The sequence below is a fragment of the Pan troglodytes genome, chromosome 5, assembly GCF_028858775.2.
Source record: "Pan troglodytes isolate AG18354 chromosome 5, NHGRI_mPanTro3-v2.0_pri, whole genome shotgun sequence".
In the NCBI taxonomy this organism is placed as follows: Eukaryota; Metazoa; Chordata; class Mammalia; order Primates; family Hominidae; genus Pan; species Pan troglodytes.
The window spans coordinates 99,498,677-99,524,547 of NC_072403.2; the positions used below are offsets into that span (position 1 = coordinate 99,498,677).

The 25,871-nt window shown below is 36.8% G+C and overlaps 2 protein-coding genes across 15 annotated transcripts in view; one reads left to right on the forward strand and one right to left on the reverse strand.

Annotated features, from left to right (window-relative positions):
• The window catches only part of SLC35A1 (solute carrier family 35 member A1), a 48,244-nt gene extending 39,710 nt beyond the window's left edge, over positions 1-8,534 (forward strand). For 3 of the 4 annotated variants that reach the window (XM_063812536.1, XM_001154966.6, XM_054686827.2), the window contains 4 exons: positions 2,630-2,696; positions 4,668-4,844; positions 5,299-5,433; positions 7,661-8,534. In XM_063812536.1, the coding sequence (XP_063668606.1) occupies positions 2,630-2,696; positions 4,668-4,844; positions 5,299-5,433; positions 7,661-7,788 (507 nt within the window). In that variant the 3' untranslated portion in view covers positions 7,789-8,534. The remainder of the gene's footprint in view (positions 1-2,629; positions 2,697-4,667; positions 4,845-5,298; positions 5,434-7,660) is intronic. The other variant, XR_010157735.1, reaches the window with a different exon arrangement.
• Positions 8,535-10,211: 1,677 nt separating this feature from the next.
• The window catches only part of RARS2 (arginyl-tRNA synthetase 2, mitochondrial), a 76,210-nt gene continuing 60,550 nt past the window's right edge, over positions 10,212-25,871 (reverse strand). For 6 of the 11 annotated variants that reach the window (XM_024356957.3, XM_063811939.1, XM_063811940.1 and 3 more), the window contains 11 exon segments: positions 20,820-20,915; positions 17,731-17,791; positions 16,444-16,520; positions 15,852-15,976; positions 15,097-15,164; positions 14,903-15,012; positions 14,443-14,538; positions 13,080-13,154; positions 11,230-11,293; positions 10,706-10,777; positions 10,212-10,582 (listed from right to left, as the gene is read on the reverse strand). In XM_024356957.3, the coding sequence (XP_024212725.1) occupies positions 10,538-10,582; positions 10,706-10,777; positions 11,230-11,293; positions 13,080-13,154; positions 14,443-14,538; positions 14,903-15,012; positions 15,097-15,164; positions 15,852-15,976; positions 16,444-16,520; positions 17,731-17,791; positions 20,820-20,915 (889 nt within the window). In that variant the 3' untranslated portion in view covers positions 10,212-10,537. 11 annotated transcript variants of the gene reach the window in all.

Consider the following 25,871-nt stretch of genomic DNA (forward strand, 5'->3'; position numbering starts at 1 on the left):
CCAAACATTATCTCTATGGAATTCCCCTCATCACTTAACATTAGGAGTCCTTTCAGTAAGGAAATCTGGTTATGTTTCACACTTGGTGAAGTCACACTATTTTCCACTGATGACCATTAAACTTTTTAAGTACAAGTCATCTCTAAATCTATTCTAACATTTTGCTGGTAATCAATGTAACAATAACAGCTGCAATCATTTATATTGCACTAAATACTAGCATTATCTAAATGCTTTATATACACTAACTCACCTACTTTTCTTGATAGTCTTTTAAATTTATTTAGCTAGGTAGTCTAGGCGGGGAAAATTGCTTGAGCCCAGGAGTTCAAGACCAGCCTGGGTAATATAGTGAGACCATGTCTCTACAAAAAAATTTAAAACTTAGCTAGATGTGGTGATGCATGCCTGTAGTCCCAGCTACTTGGGAAGCTGAGGTGGGAGGATCACTTGAGCCGAGGAGGTTGAGGCTGCAGTGAACCATGATTATACCACAAGATCCTGTCTCAAAAAAAAAAAAAAAAAAAAAAAAAAAAAAGCTTTCTTTAATGCCTTACAGTATTTTTTGCAAGCCTCCACTTATTCTGAGTTTTCGATTTCTTGATACTATTCTTAAATTCCTGGTTAGATTCCTCTTGGTGATCTGTACTTCGGTTTTGTTCTTGTAAAATCAGAATTCAGTGAAGATGCCCTTATTTAGATATGTTGATTTCCTTATGTATTCTTTTTTTTACTTTTCACCAGAACCTCCTTCTTCAGTAACTCTTAATCTCTCTTGAATGGTCTTCTCACGAGCCATGGAATTCTAACTTGAAGTTTTACATTTTTGAATTTTGATTTATTCAGGACTGGAGCACATGTCTCTTAACTGTGCTGTGTTTTTCTCATGCTCAGATCACATGGTTGCTTTCTGCCAAAGTTTCCATCACATCTACTTCATCACCCAGCAGTTTCTTGTCAGAATCAAGTCCAGATAAGCCGTTTCCATCACTATTTTTCCTAACTGTAGAGACATTCAACTGGCAGGAAAGTAAGTCAAGAATTTATCAGGCACTCTATTTTTAGCAGTTGGAGCTTCCCAGCAGATGTTGGGATAGGTGGTATCTCACACTATGATTTTATTCTATCTATGCCAGTCTTGAAATTTGTATTAGGAAAGTATACTTGTTAATAATGTATAGTCTATAGCAGTGGTTCTCAAACTTTAGCGTACATCAGAATCAACTGGAAGGTTGGTTGAAACAGATTGCTAGGCCCATTCCCATAGTTTATGATTCAGTAGGTCTGGGGTAGAGCCTGACAGTTTTTATTTCTAACAAACCCCCAGTGGTGCCACTGCTGCTGATCCAGGGTCCATACTTCAAGAACCACTGGTCTACAGTGTCTTCTGTTTCTCCTTTTATCTTCATGCAAACAATTTAGACCAAGCTTGCTCTCTCAGGTACCATAAAGTGGCACTTTTCTTATATCAGGCTTATTTATTTTGAACAAGGTATATACTTCCTTGTCATATTACAGTCATGAATCTCAACCCTCTAATTTCAGTGATACTATTGAGATAGTATTTATCTTTCAGGAAAGACTGATGAAAGCTCCTGACAGTTTAGAAAAGAAAGAGAAAATAAAGTGAAACAGAGGGTTAGGACCCATATACTTGGATCTGTGAGCACTGGTCTCACACTATTTTGGTTATATATACTTGTCAATTTTGCCTATACATAACAGAGCTGTGTATTATAATCTTCTTTATTCATTTAGTATGTATCTTAGTCCATTTTCTGCTGCTATAACAGAATACGCAGAGTGGGTAACTCATAAAAAACAGAAGTTTATTTGGCCCATGGTTCTGGAGGCTGGGAAGTCCAGAACACGGTGCTGGCATCTGGTGAGGCTCATTCTATGGCAGAAGGCAGAAGCGATCCCATGTGACAGAGGGAAGTGGGCTGAACTCATCCTTTTTATCAGAAACCTGCTCCCTCAATAACTAACTCATTCCCTCAGTAATGACATCAATCCCTTCTTGAGGACAGAGCCTTCATGACCTAATCATCTCTTAAATGCCCACCTCTTAATACTGTTACAACGGCAATTAAATCTCAACATGTGTTTTGAAGTGGACATTCAAACCACAGCAGTGTGTATAGACAATGTATTATCTGGTACACAGAAGGTATACTAAAAATTCAATAAATTGGGGAGTCTTAAGAGGCAGCACTGTATCCTGTAGGTGATGAGGAATAAATAAGTTAAATTGTTATCATTTTCAGGATTGATGCTATAAGCTCTTAAACTAGAGTGATAATAGAAATTAAGTAGTATGCTGACTTGGCCTGTTCAAAAGTTCATGCTAGAGTGCTTATTGGTATTAGGAAACAGTGGGCACATATTATATTAAGCATATACTATGGCTGTGATTTGAGGGACACATTTTTCACTTAAGCCAAGTGCCCTGGTTAATTTCTGGAATGGTCTTTTTGTTTAGTTGTCTTATTCTGTAGAATAGCTGTGTCTGATGTGGAATATACTTTTAGTAAGACTGTAACACAGGTTTTTGTATTTATTTGTTTGGACTCTTGGATGAACTCTGTTTATTAGTTACTAAAAATAACTTTAACAATTAATATTGCAGGTGGAACAAAATCCATTATTAGGGTTTGGCGCTATAGCTATTGCTGTATTGTGCTCAGGATTTGCAGGTAAATCATGAAAGCACTGTTTTATTCTTTTGTCATATTTTTCGAAAACATCAAACTTTAGACACCAGTCTAGTTTATCTTGCTTTCTCAGTTTTATTCCCATTAAACTTGATCTTCTTGCTTATATTTAGTTTTATGTCAGCTGTTTTTCCAGTAAATGTATAGCATTGTTCAACTAAGTTCAGACTCAGTCCCTATTCATACTTGCAGTTAACTACTTCTGTTATCCTTGACCATCTCAGTCCGGCCAAAAACCCAAAAGTAAATGAAAAAAGACTTCTGAAAATGGAGGAAATTAGTCTTCAGAAAGCCCTTTCCTTTTTTCTGGAACTGCCACTATCAAGTCAGATCCTGCTGCTTTAGGTTGTTAATGTTACCAGCTAAGTATCTTTTTTTCCCCTATAACCTCAAGTTCTTTCTCTGCTTTAACAGGTTAGGAGCTATGGAGTAGGATCATGAGGTGGGTCGAGAGTACCTTAGAAAACATAATACATAAAGCTAATAACCAAACAGGGAGGAAAGACAACACAAAATCACTAACATCAACAATCCACGGAAGTCTGGCGTTGTATGTGTAGGGACAAGCACTCCTCCAATGCATCAAGATAAGAAAGTATGAATATTAAGTGTAACATAAAAAAAGTTTTAGAAATAGTTCCAGCAGAGATTTAGTTTTTAATATATTCTGCTTAAAGCTTTTAGTAGAATATATTAGTTATAGCTATACATCTTTATTATTTATTTGTACCTATTTCAAGTCAGGACTATTTTTGACTAGGAAAGCAGGCTGAATACAGAAGTAAAATACTGCTTGTAAATAAGATGTTTTATACGAGGGGAAAATGTAAATTCAGGAATATACTTACTGATAGCATTGTGTTCTAGAAACCAACAAATTGGGAACAAAAATTGAGTTACCTAAAAAATATACTATTTGATTTTTTGCAATATTTTGAACAGTTAAATGATTATGTCCAACATTTTATTAGTTCACTCCCTTAATACACAATTGAGGAAATGGAGGGTGGTTTAATCTCTCTCTGTGTTTAGGGTAACTGAGCACTGGATAAATGCTTCTCCCAGAAGGTAAAATCAGAGGTGAAAATAAGAATAGCTATTTTATGTTCCCATTCCAACACAGACTCATCAAAAATAATCTTGTTTTTCGTTAGACTTTTTAGTTGATAAGTACTTCACTGGCAGTTCCTAAGTCTCTAACGATATTTATAACTAAAATCTTTAATGGCTTTGTAAAATATGCATTCATTTTAAGCATAAATCCAGAGATAGGGGACTTTTGTTGGGGAGGGGTATCATGTACTCCTTTGAAGTATCTGAAAAAATCTATGGACCTTCAACTCCAGAAAAATGCACATATACACAAAATTTATTATCCAGTTGGGGAGTTCATGATCCTTCTGACCTTGTGTATGAACTTGGCTTGTGGAACCCTGCTTTAAAGGAAAATGGCTTTACACAGCAAATTCTACTTCAATTTTGGTTGTTACTCTGAAAAGATTCCTAGTGGTGATTATAGATTATATTGCAGAATTAGGAGTATTCATTAGTAGGCAGATATTACAGGGATGTGATTAAGATAATTCACTCTTAATGTAGTTTTTCAGCTGACCAAAGCAAATGATATACTGGCATTAAGTAGTACAGAGAGCTTTTGTGGTCTTACTGCTCTAATAAAGGCAGAAACTGTCTTAATTTAACAGCCTTCTGTTAAATGTAGCTTATAAACTTCCCAATTAGTTATTATTCTATATACTCTGTAAAAACATAAATTTATAATGTACAGTATGTCATGTGTCACACAACCTACATAATAAATGCACATTTAAGTAAAGTATGTTTTGTTCCCCAAATCATATACTTTATATATCTCTAGGGTATTGTTCTAAATGAAAGACATTTTAAGTTAATTTATAGTAATCTTTAATATTTGCATGTCTAATTTTCTTTCAGGAGTATATTTTGAAAAAGTTTTAAAGAGTTCAGATACTTCTCTTTGGGTGAGAAACATTCAAATGTATCTATCAGGGATTATTGTGACATTAGCTGGCGTCTACTTGTCAGATGGAGCTGAAATTAAAGAAAAAGGATTTTTCTATGGTTACACATATTATGTCTGGTTTGTCATCTGTAAGTATCCAGGAATTAAAGGTTCTTAGTAGATCCTTTATTTTTTTTTTTAAGTTAGATGTCCATTTTAAGCTGTTATAACATTTTGAAATTAATCCTTTGATACTGTAAATACCAGTTTGAATATAATTTTCATTTTGTTGACTTAGTTTTGATTGTGAAGGCAAAATTGCTTTGGGATAGCAATGCCCCAAAATATCTAACATATTAGCAAAAAATGTGTAAAATTTAATAGACCACATAGCCCTCTGGGCATTGTTTTGGAAAAACAGTGTTATATAGGAACTACCACTCAATTTTAGTACAAACTCTCAGATGGCTCCTTCTAAGGAAAACAGTATTTTCCTTTTCCTAGGTAAATTAGTATGGCATCTCTGGGGATGAAAATTGCCTCACCATTATGTAATGTTTCATTTATTTGAGTGATAAGATTTTATTTCTCTCTGTATACAAGTTCTTGCAAGTGTTGGTGGCCTCTACACTTCTGTCGTGGTTAAGTACACAGACAACATCATGAAAGGCTTTTCTGCAGCAGCGGCCATTGTCCTTTCCACCATTGCTTCAGTAATGCTGTTTGGATTACAGATAAGTATGTCTTAGTTTGTGTTGAGTTTTTAACATGGAAGAGCCTCCCATTTCCTTGATTCATTTAATCCCTTATTTAAAAGTGGCAGTTGGTCATACTGTTTACAGAAATTCCTAGCTTTGTTACTACAGTTTATTCCACCAGTACAGCTGTTCATAGTTGTGTGGGATGTGGCTAAGCAGTACTTTGGTTGTTTAAGTGGTCTTAGAGGTTAAGACGAGGGGTGCTAGTTCTATGTGAAAGTGAGGGGACTTTTTTTGCAGTCAAGGCCTCCCTGTATTGTTAGGTATATATAGGACAACTTGAGTGTCTGAATGTGAGAAGGTACTCAAAGAAATACATATAAAGACTTTAGGAAATTATTTTCAGCAGTCAGTTTAAACTATATTGGCTCATTATTTAGAAGAATGTAGAAAACATCTTTTAGTCCTCCCTCAGCTTGTACTTTCCAACTGCTTTGGATTTGGGTGTGAGACGGTTTTGAAAACAATCAAAATCTAGATTTTGTCTTTTGTATGTTTGTTTCATTCAATATGTAATTAATACAAAACTCATTAATATAGCTGGCATTCCAGTACCACTGCTTTGTTAGTCCTAATATAATTTTCCCAACTCTCACACCCAGCATTAATTTGGCTTCTAAATTATTTAAGCAATGATATTGACTTAACATTTCAGGGTGCTTTTATAGTGTAATAATTTTCTTTACTGATCAATTATAATAATATAAACCAATGTATGAAGAATATCTGTTAAATATATTAAGTAAAAGAGACCTGGCTTATATTTACATTTCATTTTAAAATTGACTCCTGTATATAAATGGAAATAGTGTTGTAGAAATTTTAGAAAACCATGTATAGTCTGTGGCAAATCTTGCCTGTACCATTTCTTAACTGTGCAGCCTTGGGGAAGTTATATTCCCTGGGTGACACTTTCTTCATCTGTAAAATGGGAATAATATCACCTATTGCCTAGTGGTGTTTTCAGGTGAAGTGCTTAGAGTAGTGCTTGACACTACTTACCAACCACTTACCATTTCAGTATCAGGTACTTATAGGCTTTCCCTTAGATGTTTTTCTACGTTATTTGGGTGAACTTTTAGCTGTAATTCTGATCTATCTTTATGTTCAACAAAATCCTTATACCATTGCTCATAAGAAATATATAGGAACAGTAGAAAATGCTTTTGTTTAATGTTCTTACTGATGGTCAACTAGCATGTCTTAGCAATCTTTCAGTTAACTGTTTAGATACAAGTTTTTATCCTACCTTCTCCCTTTTTGAAGGCAAAGCTGGTCTTTTTTAGTTAGGAGTGAACTAAAATAAAGCTTGATGTCATATAAATATATTTATTTGTCAAGTTAGGACAAGTTATGATTCGGTTTCTTGCATCCTGATTTTTAAGATTAAGATGAAAAAAGGTGCTGGGCATGGTGGCTCATGTCTGTAATCCCAGCACTTTGGGAGGCTGAGGCGGGTGATAACCTGAGGTTGGGGACCAGCCTGACCAACGTGGAGAAATCCTGTCTCTACTAAAAATACAAAATTGGCTGGGCACGGTGGCGCATGCTCCTCCCGGCTACTCGAGAGGCTGAGGAAGGAGAATTGCTTGGACCTGGGAGGCAGAGGTTGCGGTGAGCCGAGATTGCGCCATTGCACTCCAGCCTGGGCAACAAAAGCGAAACTCCGTCTCAAAAAAAAAAAAAAAAAAAAGATGAAAAAAGGGTTAAGACTAGTAGGAAATGTAGTTTTATTCAGTAAATTATCGCCTCATCTCCGATTAAGAAATTATCAATGGTTTGAATGATTGGTCACCTGTCTTTTACTCTAAACTTTCACAGGTTCCTGGTTGTCACGGAAAAGCCAATCCTACCACATTTTCTTTTGTGCTTATATATATTTATACTTACATTTAAAAAAAATTATATATTTTATAGGGAAATTAGTTATGTTCTTTGTCAGAGTGGTCAGATAGTGTCAGTTAGGCATACTCATGTTCTAAAAAGTCTGTAATCAGTGATCAACAAAACACTGCCTGGATTTTACCCGCCCTGCCTCCCCCTCTCCTTTTTTTTGGCTCTAATGGAAGACCTTTCTAAACCTTGCCATCATAAAAATATGATCTGATAGTGTAAACCCACAATTAAGAGTTTTCAAAATTTTAAACTGATCATTAGGCATTTTAAAGACACACATACAGATAAAGCTATTTTTTTTTTCTTTTCAGCACTCACCTTTGCCCTGGGTACTCTTCTTGTATGTGTTTCCATATATCTCTATGGATTACCCAGACAAGACACTACATCCATCCAACAAGGAGAAACAGCTTCAAAGGAGAGAGTTATTGGTGTGTGATTTTAGCCTCACGTGAGACTCCTTTTAAGACTAAACCATTTGCATTAAACTAGAGCCTTAAGTCAATCTCAGAAGGTAGCATAAACAAATAAAAATTAACTGTATGGCATGATCAGTGCGGTTATGTGGAAACAACAACAAACAAACGAAGCTATCTGAGTGAACTGCTAATACAGAAACTTAATGTAGACCTGTTTGGGGTCTAACTATTGTTTTAGAATGAAGGAATTTTATTATTGTGTGTATATATAATTTGTAAATAAAAAGTATGGAGATGATACGGTGTTAAAAAAAATAATGGTGAGGCTACAATACTCAAGTAACAAGGTTTGGGACAATGTCTAAGGGTTAAAGTGCCAAAGCCATTTCTGTACTAACTGTTCTCTTGTTCAGGTACCGGGGAGAAGGATGACCCCTCCTTATTCTCCAATTCATGTACAGTATTTTGTCCTAGCAGCATAAAGACCTAGCTCTTTTCTTACAAGAGGCAGAAACAAGACAGGCTAGTTCATAAACAAACTGAATGTGTAACTTCTCAAAATGAATCTATTTCATAACTCGGACAATAATTTCTGGGTGGTGACTGAGTACCCCTTTAGTGAGTACCCCTTTAGTGCTATATTTGTGCCATTCATTATCTGGTTCATATTTCTTTGCTGTTAGATGATACACATTTCTTCAAAAAAATTTCTAATGTCACTTTTGTACTTTTTTAAATAAAGTATGTTTAACTGTTGGGCTCTCAATAATTTGTGAAATTTCAGTGTTTTCTATAATGTTAATAGGGAAATTCAGCAATAAACTTTATTTGTAAGAATTCTGTTTAATCACTTTATATTATAGATATGACCATTAAGATAATGCACTTTTATTTTCTATATGTAGAAATGCACTTCTTTTATTTTCTATATGTGGAAGTCTATCAGTTAGGGTTCTCTGGCTGCAAATCAACTCAACTCTGGCAAGCCTTAAGCAAAAAAGAATTTTTAAGAAGGTCCACAATCAGGGCTACAGGCGTCTAAGTTCTAAGAATTAATGAACAGTCGTCTTTTCAGCTTTTGTAAAGATCTGGCTTTACCTATTACTGTTCCTGTATGGTTTCACTCACGATTCAAATACTCAGGAAGACACTACCGATCTTGGAAGGGGAAAGTTTCTTCAAACAAGTAGAGAGGGATATTGGATGTGTAAAACATGTCCCTACTTTATATTTTTATCCCATGGCTGGTTTATGCTAAGAAAAATGTGACACTACTTTAAGTCGAAAATTAGCTATCTGGGAGCTAATTCACTTAAATTGGAACTGCAAGGCTGAATCTTTTCTAGGACTAAGAAGGTAAGCCATAGTTGCTAATATGAAACAATTTTCACTCTAACTAGAGAAGCTTCAGTTGTGCTAACTTGGTAAATAGACCGTCACTGGTATTCAAAAGCCTACTATTAGCAACATTTAGAATAAATTATAGCAGACCTGAATGGAAATGCTGGCTGATGGGAATGGCCGTACTGATCAAACACATCACATCCTACTCTTGTTTCCTAAGCCATGCTCATGTTATCTAATGAAGCCACACAAAAATATGAAGATAGATACATGAAGGAAACTATAAGAAACTCCATTTCAAATTATGGTTGAATTAATGGACTACATTTTACAAAAAGATCCTAATTCAACGTCTTTACAAGTAATTCCTTCCTATTAAAATGTATTTAGTTCCTGAATTCACACAATAAGAGTTACCTGTGTGTGTGTGTGTGTATGTGTGTGTGTATATATATATATATATATATATATTTTTTTTTTTTTGAGACAGAATCTCGCCCTGTCGCTCAGGCTGGAGTGCAGTGGTGCAATCTCGGCTCACTGCAAGTTCCGCCTCCTGGGTTCACGCCATTCTCCTGCCTTAGCCTCCCGAGTAACTGGGACTACAGGCGCCCGCCACCACACCTGGCTACTTTTTTTGTATTTTTAGTAGATACGGGGTTTCATCGTGTTAGCCAGGATGGTCTCGATCTACTGACCTCGTGATCTGCCCGCCGCAGCCTCCCAAAGTGCTGGGATTATAGGCATGAGCCACCACGCCCAGCCCTGTATATATTAACTCAAAGGGAAGCACGAGGTCTATTGTCTCTAGGAGTAGCTGTCAGCTATATTGACAGAACGATGCTTATTTTTGATCTCCCTATGTTTACTCCAAACTAGCCACAATTACAAGAAAATTGATAATATTTTCCCCTCACCAATTCTTTTATTTCATGAAAACATTAACTCATTTCAGTTATAAGAATAGTTTCTGGAAGAATGACATGGTAAGAAACTTCAAGCCAAAGTTTAAACTCAAATCCTTTAGCCCCATTAGACCACAATGCTTTGGGTTTAAAAAACTCAATGTCTATTTAAATACCTACTGACCATGAGAGAATTCAGATAACTCATTTATTTAAGGATAAAGACTGAATAACTTGACAAGTCACATTTAATATAGATTCTGACACAGAATAATAGTTTAACTTTGGCTGGGCGTGGTGGTTCATGCCTCTAATCCCAACACTTTGGGAGGCCAAGGCAGACAGATAACCTGAGGTCGGGAGTGCGAGACCAGCCTGACCAACATAGAGAAACCCTGTCTCTACTAAAAATACAAAATTAGCCTGGCGTGATGGCACGTGCCTGTAATCCCAGCTACTCAGGAGGCTGAGGCAGGAGAATTGCTTGAACCTGGGAGGCGGAGGTTGCAGTGAGCCAACATCACACCATTGCACTCCAGCCTGGGCAACAAGAGCGAAACTCCATCTCAAAAAAAAAAAAAAAAAAAAAATTTAAATTTATTCTGAACAGCAAGGCATCTCAGAATAGATAACTAGAATTCACTTGACATTTTAAAAGCCATTTTAATGGAAATTACATCCTACATACAGGTGTTATTCCAAGAAGTTTCATTCCATTGGCTAGGACAGAACGGACAGCTTTGAAAAGATGAAGTCTGGCCTACAAAATAAATCAAAGAATGATTTAAAATATTCAGTAACAGGAATGTATTCAATACATGAGAATGGTTTTAAAGGTTATTCTTTCTAAAGCAGGAACAATATGTCAAAGTGCCGTAGAGTTACTATAGGCAAGAGAAGATAAATTCCTGGCATCCCTTACAGTAAAACCTGTACATAAAGTGTCATGGAGTGGGAGTGATAGTATTATACAGTATGGCTTCAGATAAGGGGAACTTATCACTATAATATTTCATGTAGGAAAATGTGCTTCATAGTCTAGTATGTTGGGAAGTATATACACATTTATTGTTACAGCCTAATTATTAGCTAAGGAAGTATACTGCTACAGTTGAACAACAGAATGCTATTTTAGAAAAATTTACAAGACTGACTTAGTAATATTAGTCTCAGGAGCTAGGGATTATACAGAAAACATTCAACATAACGTACCCCAGCCACTTCAGGAGGACTATCTTTTATTTGTAGTGTTTTGTGTGCCACAGCTGCAAGATGACTGAAACAGGAAGAGAGAAATCACGATAGTACCAGCAGTAATTTCCTGTTGTAAGATATGAGCTTGATATCTAATCTTACTGCTTCAACTTAATAAAGCCCAGAACCATTAAAGGATGTATTCAAAATTGTGAAGTTGAAACTGGAATTCAAAACTCAAGCTTTAGATCTTGGCCCTATTCTACTACTAAGAGGTGGGCAATTCTTAAGATTATGATTTCGCAGGGCGCAGTGGCTCACGCCTGTAATCCCAGCACTTTGGGAGGCCGAGGCGGGTGGATCACAAGGTCAGGAGATCGAGACCATCCTGGCTAACACGGTGAAACCTCGTCTCTACTAAAAATACAAAAATTAGCCGGGCGTGGTGGCATGCGCCTGTAGTCCCAGCTACTCGGGAGACTGAGGCAGGAGAATGGCGTGAACCCAGGAGGCAGAGCTTACAGTGAGCCGAGATCACGCCACTGCACTCCAGCCTGGGCAAGAGTGCGAGACTCTGTCTCAAAAAAAAAAAGATTATGATTTCAATGTTAATTTTCAAATATAAAGAATCCTTTTCTAATCATTTTTCCTCATTTAGGCAGTCTACAATCCAATGTATAACACAGCATGGCCTTTCCCTCTGTACAGTGAGGTGGGTAGAAACTAATTATCTATCCACTCTCCACACACACTGGCCACTCTTTAAAGTATCTTTTTAAATTTAGGTATGGCAGCAAGTATAACAATGTGCCGGAGAAATGATACTTAAGACATCAGTTTTAATGATAAAATGACATTTCATAAGACTTGGTATATTAGCTGGGCATGATGGCACGTGCCTGTAATCCCAGCTACTAGGGAGGCTGAGGCAGGAGAATCGCTTGAATCCAGCAGGTGGAGGTTGCAGTGAGCCGAGATCACGCTCCAGCCTGGACAACAGAGCGAGACGCCATCTCAAAAAAAAGAAAAAGAAAAAAAAAGACTTTGTAGCTTCTTCACCTCTGTATGTCTTAAGTGTCATTTAAAGGAAGAAAAAAATCCTTACATAAACCTAGAGAAGACAAGGTAAAAAGTATAATCAAGAAAACAGTCCTGTTAAGTGTCTGATTTCAATACTTGTTGAGTAAAAGCAACATTTCCTTTATTAAATAGCTTTACAGAAGATACAGCTGCTACTATACAAGGGTGGACTCAATTTTGATTTCAATTTGCTAAAATAGACACCATGAAATTGTCATTAAAGATTAGAAAAATTAAGTTTTCTAGCTTATTTTTCTGTGCCTCTGCTTAAAATCCCTGTATGGACCCCACCACCCCGAAAATAAGTTTAAATGCCTCAGTACATGGCAAACAGGTTTATACACGCTTCATTCATCAGCCCTCCCAGGACAATGCTTATGGATCCTTTAAAATGTATTATTACGTTCTTGCTCAACTCTGGGCTTTCTTCTTCTTCCCAGCCACATTCCTTCTGATTAATATCTCCTTTCCTCTGAGAAGCCCTCTCTGATCGCTCAAGGCTGGGCTGGTTGCCCTAACACCATCTCTTACGTTCACTCTAACATAACACATGCACTGTGCTGTAACTGTAGTTGTCAGTTCCCATTCTCCAGTCTACAGTGACAGTACCTTGTATCACTGAATGAATGAAGGAACATTAACTGCTAATTTGTATAGATGAAGCAATAATTCCTGTAACTAAAAGCACATCAAATTTTAGGCCAAGGAATTTGTTTATAGGAAACCTTTAGATGAAAGAAAGGTCTCAAATGCCATTAACACCTGAAAACAGGAAGATTATAAAGTACCTTAAAGTTAGAAGGTAACTGACGATATGCCTGGGTTGAAAGTCCTGAGATGATTTATAAAGCACCTCGTCGAACCTAAAAGATGACAGGAACAGTGAACAGGAAAAGACTGTACACGTTACACTAAGACAATAGACATTAAAAGATTGTGAATATAAGGTTGACTCGACACGATTAAGAGTAGAAGGTATGGCCAGGCGCAGTGTCTCACGTCTGTAATCCCAGCACTTTGGGAGACTGAGGTGGGTGGATCATGAGGTCAGGAGTTTGAGAGCAGCCTGGCCAATATGATGAAACCCCATTCTCTACTAAAAATACAAAAATTAGCCAGGTGTGGTGGCACGCACCCATAGTCCCAGCTACCTGGGAGGCTAAGGCAGAAGAATCACTTGACCCCGGGAGGTGAAGGTTTCAGTGAGCCAAGATCCAGCCACTGTACTCTAGCCTGGGCAACAGAGCGAGACTCCGTCTCAAAAAAAAAGAAGAGTAGAAGGATATGAAAAAACTGTGTGTACATTTGAAGGCAAAGGAACATTTTTCTTTCTTCCAAATTCTTTGATGGCAGGGACTTTCTAAATCATCTTGGTATTTCCTAGACCTAGTCCACAGCAAAAACTTAAATCATGGCTGGTGAATGTAAAAAGCCTCCAGCCATGTTTAAGAATATAAAATATAAATTAGCAAAGTCTACCCTCAATGCTAAGAAAACCCAGTTGGCTTATTTTTCCTTACATTCCCTATTGTACATGTGAGTAAATTTTTCTGATTCCAGGAAAGAACCACTGACTACTATATGGCAATCAAAGAAAACCACCTTGTTCATAACCATCCACATCCCTTCTAGAGACTAATCTCTGGCATGTTTGGCTTCATCAACAATGCCCGTCAGAGCTAAAATGTGTGGGTGTCTTGCCTAGCATGGGAACATCACATACATATATGTATTTGAGACTGTGAACCGAAACCAAGAGGCAAATGAAGGACTTACGGTCTCTGGGAAGCTGCACAAAGGCAGGTATTTTCCTTCACTTACCACAGAGAGCAAGAAGATGCTCTTTCTCAAACTCAAACTAAAAAAGGTTATGCTTTTATAAGGCTTTATGTGAGCTAGAGGCAGCTAGACATGTGCGCTATTCATCAGTGATAATATTCTGAAGACCCAAAGACTGTCCTCCTTGGGCATTGGCTGATTCTATGCCCTCTGTCCTCAAAATGCAAATAATCACTTTTTAAGGCATACCTTTGGGAAAAGTCTAGAGGCAGAAGGCAGCTACTGGACTGTTGACTCTACTGGGCAGCAAAAATGCTAATAGCCCTTTTGATAAGCAGAAGCACACTTGATGATCCCTGGAAAACATCATACCTGAGAAGATGCTGAAGAATTGAAACAGACTGTGGCTCTTGTAAACAAGCAGTGTTGAAGTCATTCAGGTACCCACATCCAAAAGTCTCTTCCAAACTTATCAAAAGTTTAAAGTTAAAAACATCAAAAGATTAAAAAGTCATACAAGGGCACAGAGCTGCAAGTGATGAACATGACCTTGTAATACACAATTTTGGTCTCCTTAATATCCATACACAGTGGAGGTAACAGTATATTTTTCGACAGGGTTATTCTGAGGACTAAGATAATACACATAAATGTATTTCTAACATAGGTGCTCAATAAATTTTTTTTTTCCCTAAAAGAAGGTCTACTCTAGTCAGATGTGAATAGAAGATATTGGAAAAGCCCAGAAAACAGGGCCTCTGGTCTCAGAATCACAGGACCTAGCCTAAGTAAGCACAGTGCAGCACAAGGTTTCCCTGCAGCCTCTTCTCACCTGTGGAGGCGGGCGTGTGTGTACTGTAGGAAGACTCCTGTGTCCCCGCGACTCTGGAAAACACGATCCCAGCTGAACTTGTAGTCAGATAAGAGTAAACCTTTGAAGTCCTAAAACGACAGAGGAAATCTTCACTGCTGGGATTTGCTCTAGTACCAAACAAAAGGGCCTCACAGATAGGAGTCTTAACAGACCTGAATAATGAGTGCTGCGAGCCCGACCCTCTCTGCAGTCTCTTGTGGGTTCTTGAGTTCTTTAGTTGCTGAAACAGACAAAGGCAGCTATCTTTAGTCTACATGACACTGTGCCAATCATGGATCCAAGTGAAGGTAACATCTGCCAAAAATGTATGCTGACAATCAAGAACAGATTCAGAATGAGTAATTACTTGCCTAATTTAGGCTATTTTACCTTTGATAATGACATTTCCCCTGCCTACATTAAAGGGAAAGAAATCCAAATTTATTTATTCAAAAGATACTTGTAGGAAAAATAAATTTGGATTTCTGATTATATATATATACATATGTGTGTATATATATAAAAATATATATGTATATGTGTGTGTGTGTGTGTGTGTATATATATATATATATATCTGATACTTAGTTTTCCAAGGGTGAAGGTTAATTAAAGTCATAAGGACTGGTGACTTGTATCCAAATTATAACATAGAAACTTCACGTAATCACCTAGACAACAGAATGTCAATGCTCAAGCTGTTCATGAAAAGAGGACCAAGGTTATAGTAATTCAGATTATTGAAGTGACCAATTCCTGAGTAGCGAGTATAAAAATTCTGGCACCTCTAATTAGTGAAAGGTATTTTTGACAAAGTTAGTGACACTTCAGTGGAGGGACAGACATAATAAATCACACTGCCCAAAGTCCAGAATAACATAAAAGTGGCATGTAAGTTATGACTTTAATAAGAAAAAACTGAATTCACTCTTAATTGAAGCCATGTTCTGTAGCATCCTTAATTGAATCTCATTTAAAACATCTTCCAGGAAAGTGACATCTCCTCTTCGAGTCTTCATTCCCTGTACTACTCCAAAGGGCACGTGCTGGCACCTAAAAGAGTGGGCATCTAGTTAACTGAAAGCTAAACAAGAGCTGCTGCTGAAAGCATATAATACCTTTCAGAGAGTGGTTTGAACTTTAACCATCAGAGCAGAGTTTTTAAAAATTAATAAAATGAAATTGATGTGATTTGTATGCTACAAAGGACGTTAAGCACAGCTTCACTTTATAATCACCAGCATGTGATTAAACTACTAGTTGCCTTTAGGAGAAAAAGGAGATGTGGATTAAGAATTTTGAAAACTAAGCCACTGAGAGCAGATAACTAATAAAAATAGTTATTTAATGTTTATAAGGTGGAAATTATAACCAAGACATAATACAAAAATCAAATCTACCTTTCCATACCAGTATCTTGAAACAAAGAATTGAAATCTGAGTGAAAAACTTTAACCACTAGGTACATTTTCAGGCTCAGCTGACCCTGCACAGACAATTAAGAACCATGCAGACATTACCTTTCTGCCCAGTCATATCCCATGATCTTCAGCATTTGGAATACTTGCTGAAAATGCTTTTCTTGTCCTTTATCTGTCTTGGGAAGAAAATATATATAAAATAAAAGAATACTGACAAATTAATGTATAAAAATAGGTTGGACTTGAATCAAATTAAGATATTTGAGGTCTGACAGACTAAAGTCATCGTCAATCGATATGTTTTAACTAAACACAAAGAGGATGCCACAAGAAGAGTGTCTAAGTGGACTGCTCTACAAGGGAGGGAAATAAGAGCCATACAACTCCACCGAGTCAGTAGGAAATGTGAACTTCAATCTTCTGAGTATTCTATTTAAGTTTCTGCCCTCTCGGCTATTATGACCCTGGTCTCTGAGACCAAAGCTAAACTCTAAATAAATATTTGATGGTAACTTTCTTCTAAGTGGAAAGGAAGGTTTCACATGATAAGTAAGGAAAGGGGAAAAGATACTAGAATACCACTCAGCAATAAAAGGAACCAACTACTGACACACAGGACAGCCTGGATAGTTCTCCAGGGCATTCATTATACTGAGTGAAAAAAGCCAATCTCAAAGGTTACATATGGTATAATTCCATTTATACAACATTCTTAGAGTGACAAAATTGTGCTGAAGAACAGAGCACTGGCTGCCAGGGGTTAGGATTGGGTGAAGGTGTGATTATTAAGTGGCTGACCACGAGGGAGTTTGTTTTGTGATGGAACAGTTCTATATTCTGAATGTGGTGATGGTTACATGAATCTATACATGTGATAAAGTCTCATAAAACCATAGCCACACAAACATCTACAGGAGAGTACATGTAAAAGCTGGCGAAATTTCAGTAAGGTCTCTATCAATGTTAATTTCCTGCTATTGATAAAAGTACTATGGTTACGTACTATCTTTGGGGGGAAACACTGTACTATTTTGAAACTTCTTGTGAGTATTAAATTACTTCAAAATAAAGTTATTTAAAAACAACTGTTGAGCCCAAATCAGAATTGAAAAATAAAAAACAAAAAAACTTGGTATTATAGTAACCTGTATATATTAATTTCACATAACCATCTTACTGATTCAGGTAATTTTTTCTTACTATGAAGCAATGTAAACTTTTTCATTTTTTAGTGTTTACACTTTTAAATAGAAGTTGCCCACTTTAAACATACTTAATGTTGACTTCTCTTTGTAGTTTTCCATAGTTTTTCAACATGGCATCCAATTTCTACCTCTGTAGTTTTCATGAGTTAAGAGATCATAACTTTTTGTTCTGATTACTTACCACATATATCATTGTATCAAAATTATACTTGTCCATTCGATCTATAGCAGCTGCAAGATCTCTGAAACAAAGTGGCCATAAACCAAGAGTTACTAAGCAGATCCGGGTAATAATTGGTCTTACCTATTTAATAGCAATGAGCATTTTCTAATTAAGAATTTAAATTATACCACAGCCTGAGGAATTCCACCCACACTTAGATAATCCAAATATCACGTTTTGATATAAAATGATAAAAATAGGTTTGGGAAAAACAACAATAAAAACACTGGGAAAAGCAAAACCTAAAATAAATATAAATAAATAAAATTAATACATAAAAGTTCTACAACAAGTAGTAATAACAACTAAAATAGCTCTGGGTGAAGTGTCTTGTAGATAAATATTTTATGATTAAGTCTCTACTAAAAAGAATCACCTGTTACTTCTCTGCAATATATTCTCTTAATGAACATATTTAAAATATAGATGATGTAGTAAACAGGTATTGTCTAGATACTCTCCTATTAGTATTACTAAGGACTTTCAAAGTCTTGGGTCAGTCAGGGGGAATACCTTCTAACGCATTTAAAAGACCATAAAGTCGGCCAGGTGTGGCGGCTCACGCCTGTAATCCCAAGCACTTTGGGAGGCTGAGGCGGGCGGTTCACGAGGTCAGGAGTTTGAGACCAGCCTGACCAACATGGTGAAACCCCGTCTCTACTAAAAATACAAAAATTAGCTGGGCGTGGTGGCGCACGCCTGTAATCCCAGCTATTCAGGAGGCTGAGGCAGGAGAATCGCTTGAACCTAGGAGGCGGAGTTTACAGTGAGCCGAGATCGCACCACTGCACTCCAGACTGAGCAACAGAGCAAGACACCATCTCAATTAAAAAAAAAAAAAAAAAAAGACCATAAAGTCCTTTGACAGAATTTCTATCTCTTTTATCTCTGATTAGATACAAATATCTAGTTTGCATATGAAATAATGAAAAACCATAAAATTTCATAAACCGAAATTTCAAGTCAAGGATTATGAAATATTAAAATTTAAAATTAGAGCTATTTTTGATTATATATGATACTGGAAAGACTGAAAAAATTTCTCGATCTTTCAAAATGTTAGGGATCATCAAAATGTCATTAGTACCTATCTCATGATCCTGACATTGCGCAGAGCATGCATTCTCAATGGAGGCAAAAACTGGCTAATTTTTGTGTTTTTAGTAGAAATGGGGTATCATCATGTTGGCCAGGCTGGTTTCAAACTCCTGGCCTCAGGTGATCTACCCTCCTCGTCCTCCCAAAGTCCTGAGAATACAGGCAAGAGCCACTACATATTTTTTGTAGAGATGGGTCTCATTATATTGTCCCGGCTGCTTTCAAACTTCTGGCCTCAAGTGATCCTCCTGCTTTGGCTTCCCAAAGTTCTAAGATTACAGGCGTGAGCCACTACAGCTGGCCAACAAAAACTCTTATTCTTCATGCATAAACCACAGATATGTATACAATATATACAGAGATACAGAATATCTGTGGGATAAAATTTCATGAGGATTGGCAATTAGGAAAAATATGGCTGAAAAGGTTGCTTGGGGGAATTATAATTTTTAAAATGTTGAGAAACAGTTGTATAGCAGATTATCACAAAAATGATCTCACAAATAGACACCTGTTTTTTTTTTTGGTTTAAGATAAGGACAAAACAAAGGGAAACTTTTTGATTCAATGAAAAAACAAAAAAGAATAAGAAAAATTTCTAGGTTGAGTTTGTAGAAACTGAATTTCAAAGCCAGAAGACATGCTAGGTCATTTAGTCCAGATCTCTCATTTCACAAAGTAGAGAATCATGGCCCAGAGAGTTAAACGACAGTCCCAGGTCTCCAGCCTCACACTCTGTTCTTTTCAGTATTCTCCTGCAGTTCTGTCTGCTATAACAACTTTCATTTACATCCCCCACACAAAGGTATTCTATAAGAAACGCATTAGAAGGCAGAAGCAACTGACATTAAAGCAAAGTGAAAAAATCAAACATTTCAATAAGTGGCAAAAAGACAATTATTTTCAAAGAAAAAAGAGAAAGTACAGGTGTTAAGGTAAATACACAGAAAAGTCTACATCTAATGACAGTCTGAAAAAACACCAAATTAGGATAGTTATAGAGATTTCATGTCATAGGGCCCCTTTTCTGACGGGATGTTTCTTTTTCCAAAGAAAAATATAGGTGTTGAAAAACTGACACCTAATGATAACCCAAAAAAGACACTAACCAGACCCGGATAGTTACAGAGCCTCTGTTCTCAATGGATACTTCTTATAACCACTGTGCAATAGTTTATTTATTTAATCTATCTAGCAATAATTAGTTGATACAAAAAACTTTTCTAATATATATATTTGCTTATCTAGAAAAATAATGTACCTCTTAGATATATAAGCTCTTCTCACTTCCTAATCCCAATTGCATAGAAATGGTAAAGGGAAATGTCGAAAAGTAATAGAAGGTAAGAGATGAATTTCCTAAGGGGAAGTTAAAAGACTTAATTGGTTGCTTAAAGTTGTTTGGAACAAATTATGGTAGTTAATATAAAACAACAAAGTATCATGACTTTGTGTTACAAAAGTGATTTGTGACCTAATATAAAATTCTGGCCTGGGAGACACTTTTGCCAGCAGTGCTTCTCTTTCCTATTAGCTTTGTCCCAGAAATAAGGGTGCTGATAAACCCACTTCTTATTGATGAACAGAGATTGGCCCTTCCACAAAGGTCAGTCACAGAGATGGATGGGAAAAAAAAATGTGACATGGCTGCTTTCTCCCTCAGCCTGCTTTACCAAATCCCAATGAGTTCTGGTATTTATGTGCATGTAAGATGTTCTTTACAGCATAAGGAAACCCCTGAGCTAATATGGTCATCTTTTAGTATACATTTCCTGCCAATGTGCCATTGTAAAATACTTTTAGTTGATTATGAAGTACTTCAGTTTTACAGTTTATAGAATAATGTCATCAGCTGTGGAGTCCGATAATGCATAATTAATTGTACACAGTGTTTCATCTGAAAGCAACAGATTTAGAACCAAATGTTGACCCTCACAGAGGCTACAAACCTGGTTGCATAGAGAGAAGTCCCATCACTTCGCATTACAGTACAAATTGAGGAGGGGTCGCCATTCCCAGAGAGATCTACTACAGCCGTTCCTTTTCTAGAAATGCGAAAAGGTAACTCTGAAGCAACATAATAAATTCAGACCTTTAAAATTTTAATATCTAAAACATTAGCAAACCAGAAGCTATTTTTATTACCCACGTTGCAATGAGCAGTGCCAATTCAAGCTTTAATCAACAATGGAAAAAAACAAGAATATGACCAAGAATCTCTTATGAATGGGTATGATGTAATTAATATTTGGTTATCTTAGCTTTTAAATCTGTAGCTCCGGATAAGGTACTCAGAGATAAATTCTTTAATATACCCAGTTGAAAAATGAGATGCAGCTGCATTGTAACTATGAAATGTCACACATTCTCCTTCTAATTCATGGTATTATAACATTCAATATTGGGATAATTTTTAACATGCCACAAAGTACCCAAGTATTAAAACTAATTCATGGTATTATAACATTCAATATTGGGATAATTTTTAACATGCCACAAAGTACCCAAGTATTAAAACTACAGATTTTTGTCTTTCCTGTATGACCAAAATTTGGAATCTGTATATGACAATCTAAAAATTTTCCTTAAGGACATTACCGAGGATGCTATTAACTATGTTTCACATCTTCCTTATAAATATGACAGGAGAAAGTTTGCTTTGGTACTATGAAAAGTGACATGTCTCTTAAGCAATTGGTTTGCCTCTACATTATAGAGGTCTGGGCTTCTTTCACTGCTATTTCTCTGTTTAGCTGACAGGAAGCTAAAAGCTAAATTAGAAAACAATTAGGCAAGAAACAAAAATAAAAGGCATCCAAATTGGAAAAGAAGTTAAATTGTCTCTGCAGGCAACATAATCTTTTTTTTTCAATATGATCTTACAAATAGAAAACTCTGAATATGATCTTATAAATGGAAAACCCTGAAGAATCCGCCAAAAACTGTTAGAATAAATGAATTTCATAAAGTTGCAGTATAGAAAATCAACATATGAAAATCAGTAGCCTTTTTTTCTTTTTTTTTTTTTGAGACGGAGTCTCACTTTGTTGCCCAGGCTGGAGTGGTGCAGTGGCACGATCTCAGCTCATTGCAACCTCTGCCTCCTGGGTTCAAGCAATTCTCCTGCTTCAGCCTCTCAAGTAGCTGGAATTAGGCGCGCGCCACCACGTCCAGTTAATTTTTGTGTTTTTAGTAGAGACAGGTTTTCACTATGTTGGCCAGGCTGGTCTCGAACTCCTGACCTCATGTGATCCGCGCCCCCGGCCTCCCAAAGTGCTGGGATTACAGGCGTGAGCCACCACGCCCAGCCAAATATCAGTAGCATTTCTATACACAACAACAAACTATCTGAAAAAGAAATTTTAAAAAAATCCCATTTATAATAACATCAACAAAATTAAAATAGGAATAAATTTAACCAAGGAGGTAAAATATCTGTACACTGAAAACTATATAACACTGATGAAAGAAATCAAAACACAGATAAATGGAAAGATATCCTGTATTAATGGATTGGAAAAATCAATATTTAAAAAATGTCCACACCACCAAAAGCAATCTACAGATTCAATGCAATCTCTACCAAAATTCCAATGACATTTTTCACAGAAATAGAAAAATCAATCATAAAATTCATATGGAACCACAAAAAACCTCCAAATACCCAAAGCAATATTGAGCAAAAAGAATAAAGCTGGGCCAGCTGTGGTGGCTCACGTCTATAATCCCAGCACTTTGGGGGGCCAAGGCAAGTGGATCACTTGAAGCCAAGAGTTCAAGACCAGCCTGGGCAACATGGTGAAACTCCATCTCTACTAAGAAATACAAAAATTAGCTGGGTGTGGTGGCACATGCCTGTAATCCCAGCTACTTGGGAGGCTAAGGCAGGAGAATAGGTTGAACCTGGAGGTGGAGGTTGTAGTGAGCCAAGAAAGCACCAATGCACTACAGCCTGGATGACAAAGCCAGACCCTGTCTTAAAAAAAAAAACAAAGCTAGAGGCATCGCACTACTTAATCTCAACATCTATTACAAACTATAGTAATCAAAACAGCATTATACTAGACAAAAACATAGAGACCAATGGAATAGAATAGAGAGCCTAGATACAAATTCACACATTTATGGTCAACTGAATTTTTTTTTTTTTTGAGATTGAATTTCACTCTTATTGCCCAGGTTGGAGTGCAATGGCTCAATCTTGGCTCACCGCAACCTCTGCCTCCCGGGTTCAAGTGATTCTCCTGCCTGAGCCTCCCAAGTAGCTGGGATTACAGGCATGCCCCACCACACCCAGCTAATTTTTGTATTTTTAGTAGAGATGGGGTTTCTCCATGTTGGTCAGGCTGGTCTTGAACTCCCAACCTCAGGTGATCCGCCCACCTCAGCCTCCCAAAGTGCTGGGATTACAGGCGTGAGCCACCATGCCCAGCCAGGTCAACTGATTTTTGACAAAGGTGCCAAAATAACACAATAAGAAAGGGACAGTCTCGGCCAGGCACAGTGGCTCACGCCTGTAATCCTAGCACTTTGGGAGGCCAAAGCAGGTAGATCAGGAGGTCAGGAGATTGAGATCATCCTGGCCAACACGGTAAAACCCCGTCTCTACTGAAAATACAAAAATTAGCTGGGTATGGTGGCACGCGCTTGTAATCCCAGCTACTTGGGAGGCTGAGGCAGGAGATTCGCTTGAACCTGGGAGGCAGTGGTTGCACTGAGCCAAAATCATGCCACTGCACTCCAGCCTGGTGATACAGTGAGACCCCGTCTCAAAAAAATAAAAAGGAAAGGACAGTCTCTTCAATAAATGACACTGAGAAAACTGCATATCCATATGCAGAAGAATAAAACTAGATCCCTATCTCTCACCATGTACAAAAGTCAATTCAAAGTGGATTAAAGACAAATCTAAGACCTGAGCTGTAAAACTATTAGAGGAAAACACTGAAGCCTTGGCAAAGATTTCTTGGAGCTAGTCCTCAAAGCATAGGCAACAAAAGCAAAAAATACACAGATGGGACTGCATAAAACTAAAAAAGCTTCTGCACAGCAAAGAAAACAATCAACAAAGTGAAGAGACAACCTAGAGGATTAAAGAAAATACGTGGAAAACATGTATCTGGTAAGGGGTTAATGTGAAAATATATAAGGAACTCAACTCAATGGAAAAACAACAACAAAAAAACTAAACCAAACCAACACCACCACTACCAAAAAAAAACCCAACTAAAAAGTGGGCCAAAGAAGCCATTATTCTCAGTAAACTAATGCAGGAACAGAAAACCAAATACCACATATTCTCACTTATAAGTGGGAGTTGAACAATGTGAACAGAGACACAAGGAAGGAAAGAACACAGACTGGGGCCTGTCGGGGGATGGGGAGGCGGGAGAGCATCAGGAAAAATAGGTAATGGATGCTGGGCTTAACACTCAGGTGATGGGTTGCCAGGTGCAGCAAATCACCATGGCACACATTAACCTACGTAACAAATCTGCACATCCTGTACATTTGCCTGGGAACATAAAAAAAAAAAAAAAAAGGTGGGCCAAAGACCCGTATAGACATTTCTCCAAGGAAGGCATACAAAAGGCTAACAAGTATATGAAAAGGTGCTGAACATCACTAATCATCAGGGAAATACAAAATTAAAACCAAAATCCACAATAAGATATTTCTTCACACTTGTTAAGATGGCTTTTATAACAAAAAAAAAAAAAAAAAAAAAGATAAATGTTGGCAATGATGTGGATAAAAGGGAACCCTTGTACACTGTTGGTGGGAATGTTGGTATAGCCATTATGGAAAACAATGTGGAGGTTCCTCAAAAAACAGAAAACAGAACATCCATATATATGATCCAGCAAACTCACATCTGGGTATACAACCACAGAAAATGAAATCAGTATGTCCAAGTGAAATCTGCCCTACCATGGTTATTGTAACATTATTCACAATAGCCAAGATGTGAATCAACCTTAACAGATGAGTAGACTTTAAAATATACAACAGGTAATATTCAGCCTTAAAATAAAAGGAAATCCTGTCACTTGTGACAACATGGATAAACTGAAAGGACATTATGCTCAGTGAAATAAACGATGCACAGAAAACAAATACTGTATAGTCTCACATGTGGAATCTAAAAAATTATAATCATAGAAGCAGAGAAGTAGAATGGAGGTTACCAAGGGCAGGGAATGGGGAGATGTTGGTTAAAGGCTACAAAGTTTTAGGTAAACAGGAGGAGTAAGTTCTGGAGATCTATTGTACAGCATTGTGAGTATAATTAACAATAATGCATAGTACACTTGAAAACTGCTAACAGGGTAGATTTTAAATGTTCTCATCATAGGTAAGTATGTAAGGTGATGGATATGTTAATTAACTTGATTTCAACATTTCACAGTGTGCATATATCAAATCATGTTGTACACCATAAATATATACAATATGTTATTCATCAATTACAACTTTTTTTTTTAAAGAAAAAACTCTGACATAAGCAAGAAAACAGAATTCTAGGAGGGATACGCTAACACCATCTCTGACTTCATATTACTTTTCCTGCCCCTACTTCCTGTTTTCATCATTTTCCTCATTTATAAGCCTGTTATAGTATACTTATCTTCACACACTGCCTTAAATATTTTTTGAAAAGGCAGGGATTTCTTTTAAAAGGTAAAACTGAATCAGAAGATAATAAGATATATTTCCTTTTTTCAGTTATATCATTATCAGGTTATATGACCTTAGGTCACTTATATTTTCTGTGCTTCAGTTCCCAGCCTTATAAAAAACAAGTAACATCCTTTCTCCAAACCTGAACAGCTTTTGCTATGGCAGCAAAATACAGAATGTGGGAAAGTACTCTGAACAGGAAAAAGCACTATAAAAAATCCCAAGAAAGCTGCACATTGCATTCTGTTGTCCTTACTCAAAGGATACGTCAATAACAATTTCAAAGAACAAATAATTTTACTAAAGAATAGTAACCTGAT